Source organism: Tursiops truncatus, chromosome 20 (assembly GCF_011762595.2).
Source record: "Tursiops truncatus isolate mTurTru1 chromosome 20, mTurTru1.mat.Y, whole genome shotgun sequence".
In the NCBI taxonomy this organism is placed as follows: Eukaryota; Metazoa; Chordata; class Mammalia; order Artiodactyla; family Delphinidae; genus Tursiops; species Tursiops truncatus.
Window position 1 is genome coordinate 53,859,039 of NC_047053.1, and position 18,154 is coordinate 53,877,192.

At 48.2% G+C, this 18,154-nt stretch overlaps 1 protein-coding gene across 1 annotated transcript; it reads right to left on the bottom strand.

Annotated features, from left to right (window-relative positions):
• Window positions 1-12,984: 12,984 nt before the first annotated feature.
• SOX9 (SRY-box transcription factor 9) lies at window positions 12,985-17,746 on the bottom strand. Its single transcript, XM_033847277.2, has 3 exons — window positions 16,946-17,746; window positions 15,706-15,959; window positions 12,985-15,156 (listed from the first exon to the last, which is right to left on the bottom strand). The coding sequence occupies exons 1-3, from the start codon at window positions 17,374-17,376 to the stop codon at window positions 14,312-14,314; spliced, it is 1,530 nt and encodes a 509-aa protein (XP_033703168.1). The 5' UTR covers window positions 17,377-17,746; the 3' UTR covers window positions 12,985-14,311.
• Window positions 17,747-18,154: the final 408 nt, after the last annotated feature.

Consider the following 18,154-nt stretch of genomic DNA (forward strand, 5'->3'; position numbering starts at 1 on the left):
CAAGAACATCGACCGGCAGCAATGGCTGTAGACCAAGGCAACTGTTCCCCTGCCCCAGGGGACATTTGGCACTACCTAGTGACTATTAAGTGTTGTCACAGCTGGGGAGTGATGCTACTGCAACTGAGTGGGTAGAGGCCAGGGATGCTGCTAAACACGCTATAATACACGGGACATTCCCCCACACCCCCAAAACGTCCATAGTGCTGAGGCTGAGAAACCCCGATGTACAAGGATGAATGACCCAGCACTGTGATGGGGGTGGAGGACAGATTATCGAGAGACATGACTGGAGGCGGATCCGTTGGGGAAGGAGGAGGGGCAGGGCTTAAAAGAATCGAAAGGTTTACGTGGCTGACATTGTTCTGAGGATCCAGTGCTGGAGGTTCTTGAACGATCCAGAAACATAAGAAAGTTCGTGTTCCAGAAAACTCCGATGACAGCAGAAGCAAGGAGGGAATTCTACCAACTTCGGCATGAGAGGCAACAGCTCTTCTAGGTGGAGAACATGGAGATATCCTCCTGCCACAGAGTGAAGGAAAAATAATCATAAAAAGTCCGGTTTGGGTATTTCAGTGTGACGGCAACCTCAAAGCCCTAGCTTTGTCCCTGGGGCCTTAGAGACATCGCCCAGCTCTTTCAGGGCCCTTTTCAGGGATGACACTAATCCTTTCTCTCTTGAGGGGCAAGTTGGTCTTTCAACTCGTTTCTAACTTTTCCTAAACCTGATGGCATAATTTCTCTTAGGCTTTCTGGAATTTGAGTGAATTTTCACTGCGGGCTGAAACCATTAGGCCCGTTTTTGTTCGTTTTTCTGTTTTTGTTTTTAGTAGAAAAGTTAAAGTAAAATCAAGACAAAAACCTGCAAGTTCTCCTAGGAAGAAAAGCGGTTGTTTTCAGGGGAAGGTTTACTCCTGCATCTGAGGCTGCTGTCAGCAGACACCCTTCCTTTAAAGTTTTCTGAGGACACCACCTCCTCTCCCAGGGACGCCTCTCCTCACAGGTGCCTGGAATGTCATCAGGGTGGAGAGTGTTCACTGGTGGTTCCGTTCTTTGTTGTCCTGAGAGGAGTTTGTGGTGCCTGGTGTGGAGTGTGTGTGCACACGTGCCTGCGTCTGCTTTGCTTCTGGGAACAGGGAAAAGCACAAGAGAGAAACAGATGGGCCCCCCTGAGCTTCTTTTTGGCCTGGAAAAATGAAACGCGGAGAAAATCGTCATAAAAAACGGAAACAGCTGTGGCAGGACCACAGCAGCTTGTGGGGTGGGTCCTCGCCTGAGGGGCTTGCAGTCTGTCAAGATTCTGCTCCCGGGCGGGGCGGGTATCACCCAAAATAATGCCCTCAGCTTAGCTGTTGCCCACCCCGCAGGTCATCACGTCGACCCTATGCCCTTCCTCCCCTCCTTACTCTCCAAGCCAGACTGCAAGACAGATGGAATTACCTTTTAATGTATCAGGAGAAGGTGTGCAAAGAAGCCCCCTCACTGAGGCTGGTAGTTAACTGTGCAGGGTGGCTCTTCCTTCTTCCACATCATATAAATCCCCCAACTTTGTTGAAACCTGTATTTTGTCAGTGTCTTGGCACATCAAGTTGACAGCAAGTTGGCACACCATGTCATTTTTGTCCACGATTGACCAGGATGGTACACTGAATAAGCAGAAACGACATTTAGTCATAATCACTGGCTCCCTGTCAAAAGCTATTGGGCTGCATCTCCAGAGGGTCTTTTGGGCTGGGCAGAAATCAAGAGGGGAAAATGTGGCAACGTGGGGGAAGGATGTAGCTCTCATACGAGACCAGACGGAGCTTCTGGGAAGGCGAGGAATTTGCCACTCCACCTTCAGTCATGAACGGGAATTAGAGTTTCCATTAAATCGCTAAAGTTGTAATAAAGTATAACACGGAGGGTACGTGTGACCACGTGGCCCCATAGGATAATCTAAACGCCCATCAAATGGAAGATGGCTCTACAAACCAGGATATTGATTTTATTTTTCTGGTAATCAAGTTATTTATGGATGAAAGAATCTTGCATTTTTCATTTGGTATTTAAAAGCAATACGCATTCGGACGAAGACATTTAGAAACTAGGGAACTCCTGACTCTAAGCTCTATTTTTTTTTTCACTGAACTCCCTGGACTAAATTTAATCCAGGAACAGAACTCTCCATAATTTATTAAATATCCTTGTTGAACGGGGATCTCTCCCTACTAGGTGTGAGGTCCCTCTGTACCACTGGCTTCTAGCATTGAGCCTGTCAGGTGGTAAATGAGAAACATTTGCTGTCTTGATGATTATGACCTCTTGAGCAATGTGGCTGGGTAGACCAGAGCAAGACAGTTCTTTCTATACTTTGTGCCCATGAGGACTGGTTTGATTAATAGCTACGGGTGCCGGCCCCTAGCTGGACAGCTGAATTTCATTTGGCCTCATGTTCATGGATCTGCTACTGCTCATGGCTGATTTCGGATACTCTGTTGGCTCAAGTTACTTTCCTGCCATCTTAATTTTGCTGTCTGGCATGAGGTGCAGGCTTGGTTTCAAGAGTTAACTGGGACTTCCCTGGTGGCGCAGTGGTTAAGAATCTGCCTGCCAATGCAGGGAACCTGGGTTCAAGCCCTGGTCCAGGAAGATCCCACATGCCACGGAGCAACTAAGTCCGTGTGCCACGACTACTGAGCCTGTGCTCTAGAGGCCATGAGCTACAGCTACGGAGCCCGCATGTCACAACTACTGAAGCCCGTGTGCTGAGAGTCCATGCTCCACAACAAGAGAAGGCACCGCAATGAGTAGCCCCCGCTCGCCGCAACTAGAGAGAGCCCGCGCGCAGCAACGAAGACCCAACACAGCCAAAAAGTAATAATAAATTAAAAAAAAAAAAAAGATTTAACCACTCGCACTATGATTGAATCAAAATGACCAGATAACACAGTTGAAAATTGGAGTGGAAAGAGTCTTGGTGGGAATAGGAAATCAAGGAGCAGGGACACTGGGGAGACTTAAAAATGCTGTATCATTTTTTTTTTCAAATCCCAGAAAACAGCTGCAGGTGGAGAATAGGATGGATTTCAAGAATTCTCCATGGAGGCAGGGGTTCAGACAGGGGCCAGCTGGGTGATGAAATCAACTCAGAGGTCAGATGTGTGTTCATGTTCAGTGACGGCTTCAGAAATTTCAGGGACTTTCAAAATTGGTTCTGGAGAGAAGCAGATCTGTTGACTGGGCAGATGGGGACTAAGACATGACCGTTCTGGGATTCAGGGGTCTCGGGCTTAAGGGAAAATGAGGCTCCAGACTCCTTGCCCTATCTCTGTTTTGGGGGACCCTAGAAAAGAAGTGACTCTTGTTTGCTGAATTTACGGAGACATGGGACACTCAGAATAGGAGCAAATCTCACCCTTTCTAGGGGCTTTAAGCTATAAAGTATGAAAGCCCCACAAACACCGTCTTTCTGTAAGGTCCCTTATCTGCATAGATGTGGGTTAGCTCCCCACAGGTCGGAGAATTGGGCGTAATTTGAATAAGCACCACCTAGAAGTTCAGACGTTTATTTGGGTTTTCACATTTCCCTCCCTTATCCTGACCTCCTCCACCCTCCCAAGCTGCCTGTAAAGGAGCTAAGAGCCCCCCATTAGATGCTCCTGGATTCCCAGCCCTATTAATCTCCAGATGGACCTGGAAAGCCAGCACAGTCGGCTCCCTCACAGTGCTTGGCATGCCCTGTATGGCTCTAGCCGGATTCATACAGTGCCGAGGCAGCTGCAAAAATGAAAAGCCGTAAGAAAAATGGATATTCAAACCCTTCCCATCCAGTGAAAGGAAATAAACATCTGGGTTCCAAAAGAGTAGGAGGTCGTCAGATCTGATGTCATATGAATTCTGTAATGCAAAACAACGTGCAAGGGAGTTACACAGGTCTTGGAGGAAGAGAGGTCATTGGAAATGCACATTAAAAGCATGAGATACCATTTCACACTTGCAAAAACAGGTGTCAACATTTTAAAATCTGACAACAAATGTTGGTATTGATATAGAGGAACTGGACTACTCTTGAGTTGCTTGTGGGAGTGTAAAATGATTTACGCACTTTGGAAAATGGTTTTGAAGTTTCTTACAAAGCTGAGCATTTATCTATTCTATGACCCAGCAATAACATTTCTAGGTGTTTTCCCAAGAGACATTTATATTAGTTTTATTCACAAGCGTTCAAACTAAAAAAAAAAAAAGAAATCCAAATGTCCATCACGAGGAAAATGGATAAACACACAGTTGTTTATTCATACACTGGAATACTACTCAGCAAGAGAAAAGAATGAACTGAATGCACGCAAAAGCATTGACGAATTTCATAGAAATTCTGTTGAGCAAAAGAAGCCAGATATAAATGGGTACATATTATATGATTCCATTTGTATGAAGTTCAAGAACAGGTAAATCTAATGTGTGGTGTTAGAAATCAGACCAGTGGTTGTCTATGGGAGATGGGGATTAAGAGGGAATGAGAGAACTTGCTGGGGTGATGGTTATGTCCTATAATCGGATCGGGTGGTCGCTGTTCAGAGGTATTCGTTTATCAAAAATTATTGAGTTATACGCTTAAGAGCTATGCATTTCATAGTATGTCATTTAAAAAAAAATTGCCTCTAGAAAATAAGGGAGGGGTGGATCAGAAAGGGAGAAGAAAATCTGTGAAGGCTGGTTTTTGGAGAGTGGACGCCATGCAATGGATATTCATCTTGTCTTCGGTGGAGAGGTGGGGTGGTGGTATTCACTAACCCTAAGTTTAGCAAAGGGACCTTTAAAGAGGTTGCTCGTAAAGCTTTGGAATGACTTTTTATAGGTGGGGAACACAGAGAAATGGCGCCTGACTCAAGCGTCTAGGTAACTTGGGTGAGATGTGAGAGGTGCTGACTTCTCCTGGCTGAGTGGTGTGTTTTCACTTACCTAACGTGCTTCTCTGGGAGAGAGAGCAAAGCATGGGGGCACCTTAGGTCCGGCGTAGCAGAGTCTCCTGCAGGGGCAAGGAGACCTCACTGCTGGACGAGGCCGGAGGTATTCTCAGAAGTGGGGTAAGGGTTGAAAACTACCAGTTTGAATAGCAGTGTATCTTTCTGAGTTAAGACAACTGCATGAATAAGGAATCCTAAAAGTGCCCCAGGAGAAAAAGAACCGGCTCTGATCAAGAGCCTGGCCCACCAGGGATACCAGCTTTAACCATCTACGAGGACCCAAGAGTGTGATGCCATCCAGATACAAGTCCCCTTCCCTTCCCTTTCCTCGTCTCCCCTACCTGTCCAATCCCCTTCGAATCTGTTGGGCAGACAGAACACAGCAGACGGGATGTACAGAGAAGGGTAGGGCCATCCCTCTTCCCCACTCCAGCTTTCCATCCTGAAACAGTCATGAGTTGAGGAGGGAGAAGATTTAATATTAAGCCGTTGAGGTATTCCCCGGGATGGGACATTTCACGGACTGAAGCAAGACTATTTATTGTTTCACTAAATAACCAGAGGACTTTTGATTTTCTGAGAATGTTGGGAAAAGTCCCGTTCTTATGGCCCCCATTCCCAGTGCCACCCTCAAGGATCACTCAGGGCCAAGGGAAGATCCCAGCTCTGGAATAAAGTCTAAAGAGGCAGTAAAGGCAAAAATACAGCTGCGTGTTGATCACAATACACATGCTGTGTTTGCTCAATATTATAGCTGGCATGTCTGTCCAAGTACCCACTGAGCATCTCAGAGCATGTTCCTATATTCCAATGTTGGTTAAATGGTACCACCTCTCACCTTGACGCTGAAGACAGAGCACAGAGCACAGAGCACAGAGCACTTCATCCTCTGTGTCTACATCCCACCAGTTTTCACACCCTTCCACCTCAACCCCTTGAGTCTCTTCAGAGCCGTCATCCTCTCTCTATTTTTAGTGCCACTGCCTTGATCTCAGCTCAGGCTTTCACTCTTCCCCAGTAGACTGAACAAGAGACTCCTAAGTGGTCTCCCTGTTCTTGGATTTTGACAGCAAAGTCAAAAGTCTGGGCTGGGGGCTTCCCTGGTGGTGCAGTGGTTGAGAGTCCGCCTGCCGATGCAGGGGACACGGGTTTGTGCCCCGGTCCGGGAAGATCCCACGTGCCGCGGAGCGGCTGGGCCCGTGAGCCACGGCCGCTGAGCCCGCGCGTCCGGAGCCTGTGCTCCGCAACGGGAGAGGCCGCAGCGGTGAGAGGCCCGCGTACCGCAAAAAAAAAAAAAAAAAAAGTCTGGGCTGGAATGATGCCACTCCAACTTTTTAAAGCACACAACTGCTCTTGTGCCCACCCTGGTTAAAAGCCTCCTAAAGTTCCCTATGACTCTACCCTTGCTTATCTCTCAACTACTTCTCTGCCATTTACCTACCCACATCCAGTCCTAGTCACACCAAACCAACTTGTAGCTGTCCCCAAGTGCAAATCTGTTTCCAATCTCCATTTTCTTGCTTCAGAAAGTCCCCTCTCTGTGTCTGAAATGTCTCCCCTCAGCTAATCGACCTCCTCCTCCAGAAGGCTCCCTCTGCTTCCAGCTTCTGTGTTTGTATAGGATTCTGGGCACACCTCTAACTTAACACTCAACACTACTGTTGGTTTAATTACTTTACCTCCATCCTTTTCCTGTGAGTTCCTTCTCTTATTCCTTGTGGAGTCCCCAAATCCTATCTGGCACGTAGCGAATGCTCATCCAATGTTCACTAAATTTATGATTTAATTACAGAGTAATCGATGACTTTTGGCCTTTGAACCCCTAATTCTCAATTCCTACCTCAGAATCTTGGGCAATAAAAACGACTTGAAATCTTAATGAATTCATCAGTAAACAATTTCTGAGCCCCTGTTATGCATCAGACACTTTTCTAGGTACTAGAGGTAAGTTGGTTACAAAGCAAAGTTCAAAGCCTTAGTCAGAGGAGAGGAACGTAAACGGCGAAGATCATTCCAGGAAGTGATGGTGTTACAAAAATATACAGAAAAATGAGTGAGCGACTGGGGCGATAGCTGTGTGGGCTCTTTGATCTGGGACGGTCAGGTAAGGTCTCTTGGCAGAGGTGATGTTTGAGGTGAGATCTGAAAAATGGGAAGGAAACAACCAAAAATTCTGATGAAAGGGTGCTTTTAGGCTGAGGAAGTAGCAAGTGCACAGGCCCTTAAGTGGCAAAGAACTTGGCAGATTCGAGAACGAGAAAGAAAGCAGAAGGGTGGCAACATAGGGAATAAGGAGGATGATGGTAAGAGACGAGGTCACAGAAATAGGCAAGGGCTGGACTCTGTAGAAAAAGGGTCAGCGAAGCTTTTCTGTAAAGATCATCTAGTGAATATTTTAAGCCATGCCGGCCAAGACCTCTGTCGCAACTACTTATTCTGCTATTATAGCATGAAAGTCGCGTTCATAGTATGTAAGTTAATGGGTGTGACTATGTTCTGATAAACCATTATTTGCGACGGTAGGTGGTGGGCCGAATTTGGTCTGTGGGCTATAATTGGCAAACCCCTGGAGTAGGACATGATAGCCTATGATAAGGGATTTGGATTTTATTCCAAGCGAATAGGTAGCCATTGGAAGGTTTTGAACTATGGCTGTGGGGATGTGTGTCGTAGGTCAGATTTTGCTTTAAAGATATTCCCTGTGACATAATCTACAACAAAAGAATTTATTCTCCTTTCTCCATTAAAAACTCTATTTCAAATTCTCTTTTGAAAACAGGACTAGGTTGGGGGGCAGGGGAGACAGGCTGTGGGGTGGGGGAGTCCATGCTAACTGTCTATAATGTTCACTAGTTACGTGACCTTAGGTTCATTGCTTAATCTCTCTGAACCTCAGTTTCCTACTTAATATAACTGTAATAATAACACCTGTCTCTAAGGGTTATTAAATGGATTAAAAGAGATCATGTATATAAAACATGTCACAGTGCCTGGCAAAGTAGGGGTCCATGATGTCAGTCCCTTTTCCTCTTTTTCCTTCCGTTGAATCTGTGTATGTCACTCTCCCGTCAAGAGAGAGGTAAATGTAAATCTTGGTAACTGAGTTCAAAAACTCAGTTGCACAATGACAAGATTGGTGAGGACTTCCTGGTGATTTGGCTACTACAACAACAAATACAATTTAAATTTAAATTAATAGAAGCACAATTTCCGATGACAAAAGGGGTGAATCTGTTTGTATTCCATATTAGTCAAACCATATCTGGAGTCCTGGAAGTAATTCTGGGCATGCTAAATTGAGAGAAATTTGGGTAAGTGAAGTACACGCAAAGAAAAATGGCAAGATATGAAAGAGCTTGGGAACCATATCATAAAGTAAAATGTATTGGAAATTCTAACACGGTCAAAAAAAAAAACTAAAAGAAAACTTGAACACTGTACAAATAGTTGAAGGTGTGTCATTTGGAAGAAAGACAAGACTCATATCATGTTGGTGTAGAGGTGGGTCACCTTGGACAATGGGATGGAAACTGCAGAGATCAGATTTTCCAGCATCAAAAATCTCCCTGATAGGACAAGTGAACTGTCAATCAATGCAAGCCTTCTAGGAAACACTGAGGAGTCATTCAACAACTGAGATGCTGATAAAGGAATTTTGCAATGAGAGTCCAACCAAACTAAAAGACGTCTCATCACACCTTCCAAATTTCTGATTCCATAAACCTGTGGGGTGCCGTAACCAAGTCTCTGGAGATCAGGAGACCCTTTTGGATTCCAGGGACTGGATCCTTCTCTTGATGTCTCTGGTGAAAAAGAAGATTGTGAGATACATGAATCTGTATTTTATCAAGAAGTAGAGAGACTAGTACAAGATTATTCTTGGTGGGCAGGAGGGAATGGCTAAGATAGAGTGGGTCCCCTCTATGTAAATTGGGTCAGAGTAAATTTCATGTCAGTGAAAAATGGATGGAGATCAGGAGAGAAAAAGCGAGTTCATGAAGGTCCCACCAAAGTTATTCCTAAATCCATCATCTACCTTGACCCTCCGCCATTCTAGACCAGGCCACCATCATCTTTCACCTGGATGGCTACAATAACCTCCCAAATGGCCCTAATGAGTTGCATTTTTTTTCATAGCACGTGAACAAGAAAATATCAAGGAGTACTATTTGTTTTCGCCTGTCTTCTTCACTCCAAAATGGAAACCCCATGAGGGCATGGGTTATCTCTATCTTGTTCACTGCTGAATCCTGACCCACAGGAGATGTTCCAAAAATGTTTAGGAGAAGAATGAGGAGTATACATCTTCCTAAAGTGGAATACGGCAGCATGAAATTACGGTAACTGGATTAAGTTCAGCATAAAGTTCTGAAATTTCAAGAAACGTATCTAGCAGTAAACTACAAGGGAATGTTCATATTGCCTCACATTTTGCCTGGTTGTTTTAAATAAATGCACATATGACATTGCCTGTCCCATGTTGTATTGGTCTAAAAATGATTCTTCTTCAGATATCCAGAGTCAGGCCTAGTCTGTGAGTGATGGAAAAAGAGTAGCCCAGTCAGGGCCCAGCAAACTTTTTTTTCAGCTGCAAGAAGCAATGGGAGATCCTAAGAAAACACAGGGGAAAGGTGGTGTAAGAAAGGAAAAAAGAGAAATGAGTAGGAAGAGGGAAGTGAAAGAATGAGCGAGGACAGGTAATTAACATTTCTTGTGGGCTTTATTTCATTTAATCTCTATTATGCCCACGAGACAGTATCATTCGAGAAATGAGAATCATTTGCGTCTCAGAGGGATAAGAAAATCGTGTAAGGTCAAGAGGTAGAATGCTATGGTATAGGTTCCCAATAACCTGTTCTGTGGCATTGCCATCAGGTCCGTGGATATGATAAAAGGTTGGTATTTATTAATCACCTACTGTGTATTGGGCACTGCTGAGAACAGAAAGAAAAGCATCTTGTTTGCAGCCTCTGATGTCATGGTTTGCTGCCCAACAGCTGTAGTCAGGGGCAGACCTAGGTTTTGTGGGGCCTGAAGCTTTTTTTTTTTTTTGAGGGGTGAGCTCTTTAAGAAAAGAATATAAATTTTAAAAATATAAGTTTAAGTACAGGGCCTTCAAAGGAGCCTGTGCAAGCTTAAACTTCTTTAGCATCATAGGAAATCCATCTCTGGTATAGCAATAGTTCATCCATTCATTTAATTTAAAAAGTGCCACCGTGGTGCCTCAGAAATGTTCATTTGGGAAATCAGGGGAAGGGGAGAGATGGGATGGCGTTGAGGTGAGAAAGGCAAACACACAGCTCAAACTAATCCATAAGTTCCATTTTAATAATAGTGCAAAAGACTGATTGTAAATGAGTTTTTTCAGTTCCCTTTTGTTTATCCCATTTTGCTAAAAAATTCGCTTTTTGTAAAAATAGTTAAGAGAGAGAGAGCTTTTATTTTGAGTACAAATAAACAAATAACCCTGGATCTGCATACAAGCTTTTTCTGGTCTGGAGGACTCTGCTGTTTCCAATCAAGATCTTGTTGTCAAGGTGATAAGCTCTGCATTTCTGGATTTAGAATAAAAATTCCTCTAACGTATTTTATAATCTGGTGATCTTGGGCTTTGACCAGATCCGGCGGATGGGGGTGAGCAGATTCAGAGGCATGCTCTGCACTCCAGTGTCTGTTGTGTTTTCCTGTGTATCAGACCCACCTGGGGAGCTTGTGAAAACCTTTCTGCCCTTTCCTTCTTGTTCTAACGTAGGAGGAATCCTGTAGAGACCCGTCAATTCTGATGCAGTCAATTCCCAGGCGGCTCCCTGCTAAAAACTGCTCTAAAAACAACCCTGTTTCATGAGGGAGGGATTATAAACGTTCTTAACAAAAAGGGAAACCGAGGAACAGGAAAGTAAGAGACTTGCCCTAGGTCACCTAGCAAGTTTATGTCTCAGCAGAACACTCTGGCTCTAAGAAAGTCTGCCAAAGTTTACACACTGAGGAAAAGAGCACATTTCTAGGAGAAGAGAGAGTAATCTGACAAACAGTAGAGGTTTGGGGAAAGGGGTGGTCGTGATGGGATGGAATGTGTTGATTTTAATTGACAACAGGCTTAGGGCACATAAGGGTGTACGAGAACTAATGAACAGTACGGAGACTTTTAAAAAGGACGCTGTGAGTTTTGGCAAGGGGGAAAAATAGAGATTTTGTACCCATGGAGGATAGACTCTGGGCCTGAGTGAAGGGATACTACGGCACAAACAAGGAACAGAGTCTGCCGTCTGGGTGAGGGGGGGTGGGCAGGGAGGGATTTGCACAGCACCCCGCAGGTCACAGGCCCTCAATCAGTGTTTGTTGAAGGAATTTGCAAAGGAGGAGAGTATAATGTTGCCTCGATTCGATAACTACCATGTTCCTGGTTGCCATGATCCTCGCGTGGGACACAAGCCAGGAATTCCATAAGCAAAAACAGACAATGTGACGTAATAACCAAGTTTGGACGCTGGTTAAGACTGTCAGAGACGTGGGCCCAGTAGTGAAACCAGCCTGAGATGAGAATGCAGACTCACCCCCTTAAAATCACTTCCCCAATCAGCTTGGGGTGTGTGTGTGTCAGGGGGAGGTGGGGTGTCTCAGTGTTGGGGGTGGGAGGGAAGGAGTGATTTCATCTGTTTAATGAAAAATGACCTGAACGATTCTCTGATCCTGGAAACTCCCATGTAACTGAGGCCAAGGAAAATAGGATTAGGTCTTACTACTTCTACGATGGCTTTGCATCTTCTCAGAATGAGTTAAACTGGAGGGAACAGAAAAAGAAGGGAATCTCATGTCGTTGTGCCTGCAGATAAAGGAGACTTAATGGGACAGATTTCCCCCTGGTCTCCTTCAGACAGTTTTACTTTGGCTTCCTTTGCCTTTTCAATGGACACCCCGTTTCTTTGCTATGTGTTCATAATCACAGAAGGTTTGCTCTAACCCCCTTTGGCATTCTGTCTTCTGACAAGCTACTGATTTCAGGGCTAATATTCCCCCTCTGACTTCTTCAAGCAGAGCAGCTTTTGCCCTGAAGCATGAGGGTGTTAAAACCACAACAAACATCTTTGCCAGAATGGCAGCTACGGACAAGTAATTCTCTATGTGACCTAAGGGGGTGGCACTTTTCAAGATTTTTCTGCTTTGAGTTTTGGGGACACAGTCTTTTCTTCAGAGCAGGTTTTAGGATTGCCAAAAGTGCGCATACAAAATAAAGAACATCACAATGATTGGGATGTCATGGTCCCTTTGGTGCCCCAATTCTTCAAACCATCCTTTTAACAGGAGAACCAGATGAGTAAGTCCACAGGCCATTGTCTTTTTAATGCAATGTATATTTATTGTAAACAATAATATACAAAAAAAAGAAAGGATGAGAAAAAGGAAAGGTAAGTTTCACAGAGAAAACAAAAGGTTTGGGGGGGGAAAACAAGCAAAACAAACAAAACACAAACACAAACCAAACCTTACCTAAAGACAAAATATGATTTAAATGCCAGGTTTCTTAAGTTACAGGAATATTTTTTTTAAAAAAAGATCTGCTTTTATACAGAAATGGAAAGATGCCATATTATAAGAGTGCTTTAAGATTTTACTCTACTGACTTCTAAAACTGTTAATATATCTTTTTTTAAATAAAAAAAAAAGTTTGCTGTCTTTTTTAAAAAGCAATCCTCACTCCCCAGCCACAGAATTAAGAATTAAGGTCTGTCAGTGGGCTGACCCCCCTCCCCGCTCCTCCCCCTCTCCAAGAGAAAACGAAGGGGAACATCGATGACACAGGCTTTTGACACATTGAGTCACAACACACACACACGCACACGCGCACACACACAGTTTAGGCAGCCCAAAGATCTGTGGCAGAAAACACTGCAAATGACTCAGTGATACACTACATCTGCAAACTCTCATTTGTACAAAAAGAGAAACAAGTTTCCAGTTTGTTTTCAACAAAACAACAAAGAGGAAAAAAAAAAGGACAGACAAAAAGGCATTTATACAAATCTAGGACAAGGAATCCAAAGAAACTTGTTTTTAATAAAAAAAAAGATTAAAGAGATAAATAAAAAAAACTGGTTACAGTTAAGGACATAATTTAACAACAGATGACCATACCCTTTGAGGACGCGGCTCCAACAACCTATTTTAAAGAAGGTAAATTTAAAAAATTAAAAAAAAAAGAGGAAGATTTTTTTGTTGTTTTTAATTAAAACCTCTCCTTACAAAATAAATAATCTTAGCACATGGAATGTCTTGAAGTTAACTGCTGGTTTTCAGAGAGGCACAGGTGACAGTGTAAGTGAGAGGATTCTAGCATCTGTGTTCCACATGGGGCCCGGGCAGGCAACCGGGGGCAGTGTGCTGGGGCACAGTATTGGCTGCTGAAACATTCCCCAAACAGATTTCGTCTCCTTTGCTTGCTTTTTGCTTCTTTCTTAAGGTTGCGGTGAGCGAGCAAACACAGGAGGGTAAATGCACTAGAAGAGGGCACAAGGATTTTCCAGCAGCGTGGTTTTAAGGCTTTAAGGTGTTTTTCTCGTTTAAAAAACATATATATGATAAAGCTTACCAAATGCTTACCAAATCGTCTCTAGACTATTGTTTACTTCCGTATTTGCAAACTAAGGCCTTGATTTTTCTAAGGCAACTCCTCCTTGAATCAGAAAGCCTGAGGAATTAAGCAAAGCTAACCCCCCAAACTGATCATGTAACACAAATCTGTGGCTTCTGCAGGTTAATACAACACACACACTTTTTTTTTTTTGTCTGTTTGTCTGTAAGAGAAAGCAAATCTGTACAAAAATACTCTGGTTGCAAGAAAAGCTAGGGCACGCTGTTCGACTAAGTAGTTTAGCTGTTGGAAAAATAAGAGCATTTAATTTTTTTTATCTAAAAATATGTATAAATCCCCTCAAAATGGTAATGAATCATACACAGTACATACTAAAAATATTTAAAATAGAGAATATTCCTCACAGAGGACTTTTTTCTTTAATTACTGCTAAAAAATAATTACAAAGTCCAAACAGGCAGAGAGACTGAGCCAACTGGTCACACGAATCTCCATCACCCTCCACGCTTGCTTTGAAGGTTTCCAGTCCAGTTTCCCGTCGGTTCTGCTGGTCCGTCTAGCCAAGAGTGGCCTGGCCACTGATTCACAACAAGGTGGTAATGCGTTTGGATAGTCAATGTTTCTGTCTTGTAATCTGAGTTCGACTTGCCTTCAGCGTACATGTCTTTAAAGGTAAGAAAAAAAAAATGTCCAAAGGAAATTCTGGTTGGTTGCGTTATTTCTTGGGTTCTTTTTACGATCATCATGGCCATCGTCGCTCTCTAAGCGTTCCTCAAGGTCTGGTGAGCTGTGTGTAGACGGGCTGTTCCCAGTGCTGGGGGCTGTGGGTCTGCGGGATGGAAGGGACCCCGGAGGTGTCGGCGATGGGGGTGTACATGGGCCGCTGCGCCGGGTTCATGTAGGTGAAGGTGGAGTAGAGGCCGGAGCCCTGGCCCGCCGCATGGCTGTAGTAGGAGCCGGAGTTCTGGTGGTCAGTGTAGTCGTACTGCGAGCGGGTGATGGGCGGGTAGGACGGGCTGTAGTGCGGGAGGCTGAAGGGGCTGTAGGCGATCTGCTGAGGCGAGTGCTGCTGCTGCTCGCTGTAGTGGCTGGGACTCAGCTGCTCCGTCTTGATGTGCGTTCGCTGGGCCTGGCCCGGCTCGCTGCTCAGCGTGGTCAGCGTGTGCGCCTGCGCGGGCGGCTGCGGGGGCGCCTGCGCGGACGGCTGGGGGGGCGCCTGCGCGGGCGGCTGCGGGGGCGCCGGCGGGGCCGGCGGGGGCGCCTGCGGGGGCGGCGGCGGCGCCTGCTGCTTGGACATCCACACGTGGCTAGCGCCCGCCGGGGTGGCAGCTGTGCTGCTGATGCCGTAGCTGCCCGTGTAGGTGACCTGGCCGTGCGTGGCCGGCACCCCCGGGTGGCCATTGGGCGGCAGGTACTGGTCGAACTCATTCACGTCGAAGGTCTCGATGTTGGAGATGACGTCGCTGCTCAGCTCGCCGATGTCCACGTCGCGGAAGTCGATGGGGGGCTGTCTGCCCCCCTCTGGCAGTGGGCGCCCCTCTCGCTTCAGGTCAGCCTTGCCCGGCTGCACGTCGGTTTTGGGGGTGGTGGGTGGCGTCGGTGGACCCTGCGATTGCCCTGAGGACGATAGAGGAAGAAACACAGGGCAATCAACCAGGGCTGTACGGAGGCTTTAGTCTCAGGAACCCTCCTGGGACCCCCCCCCCCCGCTAAAGTGTCCCGTATCCGCGGGGGAGGCGCGCTGCGCCCGACAGAAATCGCTGAATGATTAACTCGCCGGTACACACTCGGCAGTCTCCTTTTATCAGGGGAAGGTCTGAGGCCCGGAGGGTCCGGAAGACCAAATTGCTACTTGTACAAGAGCCCTGTGTGTGCTTTTAGGCTGGGGGAGCAAAGAGAAAAAGGAAGAAGCCCTGTAAGGCTGTAAAGGCATTTTACCCCGCAATAGAAATTACTGTTAGGGTGCAGGGATTAGGTTGGGGTGTGTGTGTGTGTGTGTGTGTGTGTGTGTGTGTGTTTTCAGGGACTTGGCGCAGGGGTTAGTGTGTTTCCCTCCCCAGGGAGCGCCAGGTCCCTAAGCAGAGCCCACTAGGTGGCTGGGGGCCCGGGGGTGTGCCAGAAGGGGCGCGGTGGCCAGGCCGGGGTGGGGGCCGGGAGGAGACTCACCGGAGTGCTCGCCGGGGGAGTGGACCTCGCTCATGCCGGAGGAGGAGTGCGGCGAGTCGGCCTGCAGCGCCTTGAAGATGGCGTTGGGGGAGATGTGCGTCTGCTCTGTGGCCTCCTCGGCCTCCGCCTGGCCGTTCTTCACCGACTTCCTCCGCCGCGGCTGGTACTTGTAATCCGGGTGGTCCTTCTTGTGCTGCACGCGCAGCCGCTCCGCCTCCTCCACGAAGGGCCGCTTCTCGCTCTCATTCAGCAGTCTGGGGGCGGGGTGGGGGGGGTAGCAGACAAAAAGAGAGAGAGAGAGAAAGAGAGAGAGGGAGGGGGGCTCCGTGAAACCGGCTGAGCTGTCAGGTCGGCGGGAGGAGGAGGTGACCCCCACCCTCGGCTTCTTCGAACACAGCCCCCCTTCCTCCCTCCTCCCTGCTCTCCAACCACTACCGCAACTCGAAACTTTTCTTTAAAAAAAAAAAGTAAAAGAAAAGAAATAAACAAAAATCTCCGTTCTTCTAGACCGACCTGAGGGGACCCTCCCCGCCCCGCCCTCTCCCCTTCTCTCCTAGTTTGGAAACCCTGGAGATGAAAATAGCTTCCCGCGGCTCCCGCTCTCCGGGCCTTTGCTACTGGAGTTATACCCGCCCCCCCTTCCGTCCGCAACACCCTTTAAAAACTTTCTGAAAAACCACTTAATCTGCAAGGAGCTCCTCCTGCCCACCCCCACCACCGCCACCGCACTCACACACACTGCACCCACCTATTTCCAGCAGCCTCCCTTCTCGCCCCTCCTTCCTGCCACGGGGCCCTCTAGCCTCGGCTTCTCCCCCCACCCTGCATCCCATCTCCGTGGGCGAAGGGCTTCACGGGGGAGCGCAGTTCGAGGGAGGGGGAGGCGGATTTCAATTCCTTGGGATTGAACTTCACTGCGGCGGGAGATCCGGCCGGCAGCCCTCTCCCACCGAGTCTCCTGCTGGTGTTCTCCCCTCCTCTGGCCATCTTCCGCCCCCCGCGCCCCTCCCCGCTCCACCTACCCCCTCCCCCTTTCCCCCAAGAGCAATCCAAGAACTTTGTCAAACTCTGAGCCAAGTTACACCTCGTCCCCATTCCTCCCCCTCGCCTCCCCCCCGCCCCACCCCGCCTGCTCCGGGACCGGCAACTCCCTCCTGCTGGGAGGCGGGGCGCGGAGAGACGGTCCCGGCCAGCGCCCCCCGTCGCCGCCGCGGAACCCACCCTGCCGCGCCCGCCCTACCTCCAGAGTTTGCCCAGCGTCTTGCTGAGCTCGGCGTTGTGCAGGTGTGGGTACTGGTCGGCGAGCTTCCTGCGCGCCGCCTGCGCCCACACCATGAAGGCGTTCATGGGCCGCTTGACGTGCGGCTTGTTCTTGCTCGAGCCGTTGACGCGCACCGGCATGGGTACCAGCGTCCAGTCGTAGCCCTTGAGCACCTGGCTGACGGCCTCGCGGATGCACACGGGGAACTTGTCTTCTTCGCTCTCCTTCTTCAGGTCCGGCTCGCCCTTGGGGAACGTGTTCTCCTGGGGCCGCGTGTTCTCGGTGTCGGAGCCGGAGCCCGAAGGGCAGGGCGAGCCCGCCGAGTCCTCGGACATGGAGGGGCTGGGGGCGCCGGACAGGCCCTTCTCCTGCTCGTCGGTCATCTTCATGAAGGGGTCCAGGAGATTCATACGCAGGCCCGGGACAGGGGGCGGGTGGCCGGGAAAGGCGAGAAGCCGCGGCGGCTCGGGGGCTCGAGGCGCGGGCTACTCTCCCCTCGGCTGCCCGGACGCGGGGCGAGCGGCTCCCGGGGAGCCTGGCGCGTCACTCGGCCGCAGCGGCGAGCTTTTAGGAAGGCGCGCGGGGGCCAGCCCGCAGCTGCCCGCTCCAAGTGGGGGAAGGCGAATTGGAGAGGAGGGGGGAAAGAAAGCAAAAAGCGGGGGGCGACTGCACCCCTTCTCTCCTCCTCCTGCAAAGAAAAGTTCCTGGAGTGAAACTGGCAAGTCGCGGCGCCACTCAAGTTCCCAGTCAGTTTCAAGCTCCGCACTCCGCTCTCCAACTCCCAGCCCAGCGGCTCTTTAATAAATACACCCCCTCACCTTAGAGACGTCAGCCAATCACAGCACGGCATTTCAGGTTTCAGGGCTTGGCAGGCAGCTGATTGGATCCACTTCGGGGGGGAGGAGGATTGTGGCGCTGGGCAGGGTGTTGAGAGGGGAGGGGCGGAGCGGGGAGGGGAGCGCAGCCGCTGGTCCGCCGGTGGGGGGTTGGGGGGGTGGGGTGCTGCGGGGAAAGCGGGGGACCCGGGACGTCCAAGTGTGTAAGTTTGCCGTGCTCTGGTAATGTCAGAATTCGGTGCCGTCTCCGCGCGAATCTTTGCGCGCCCGTGTGTGTGTGTGTGTGTGTGTGTGTGTGTGTGTGTGTGTGTGTGTGTGTGTGTGTAGTCTAGGATCTCTCCCCACCCCCAAG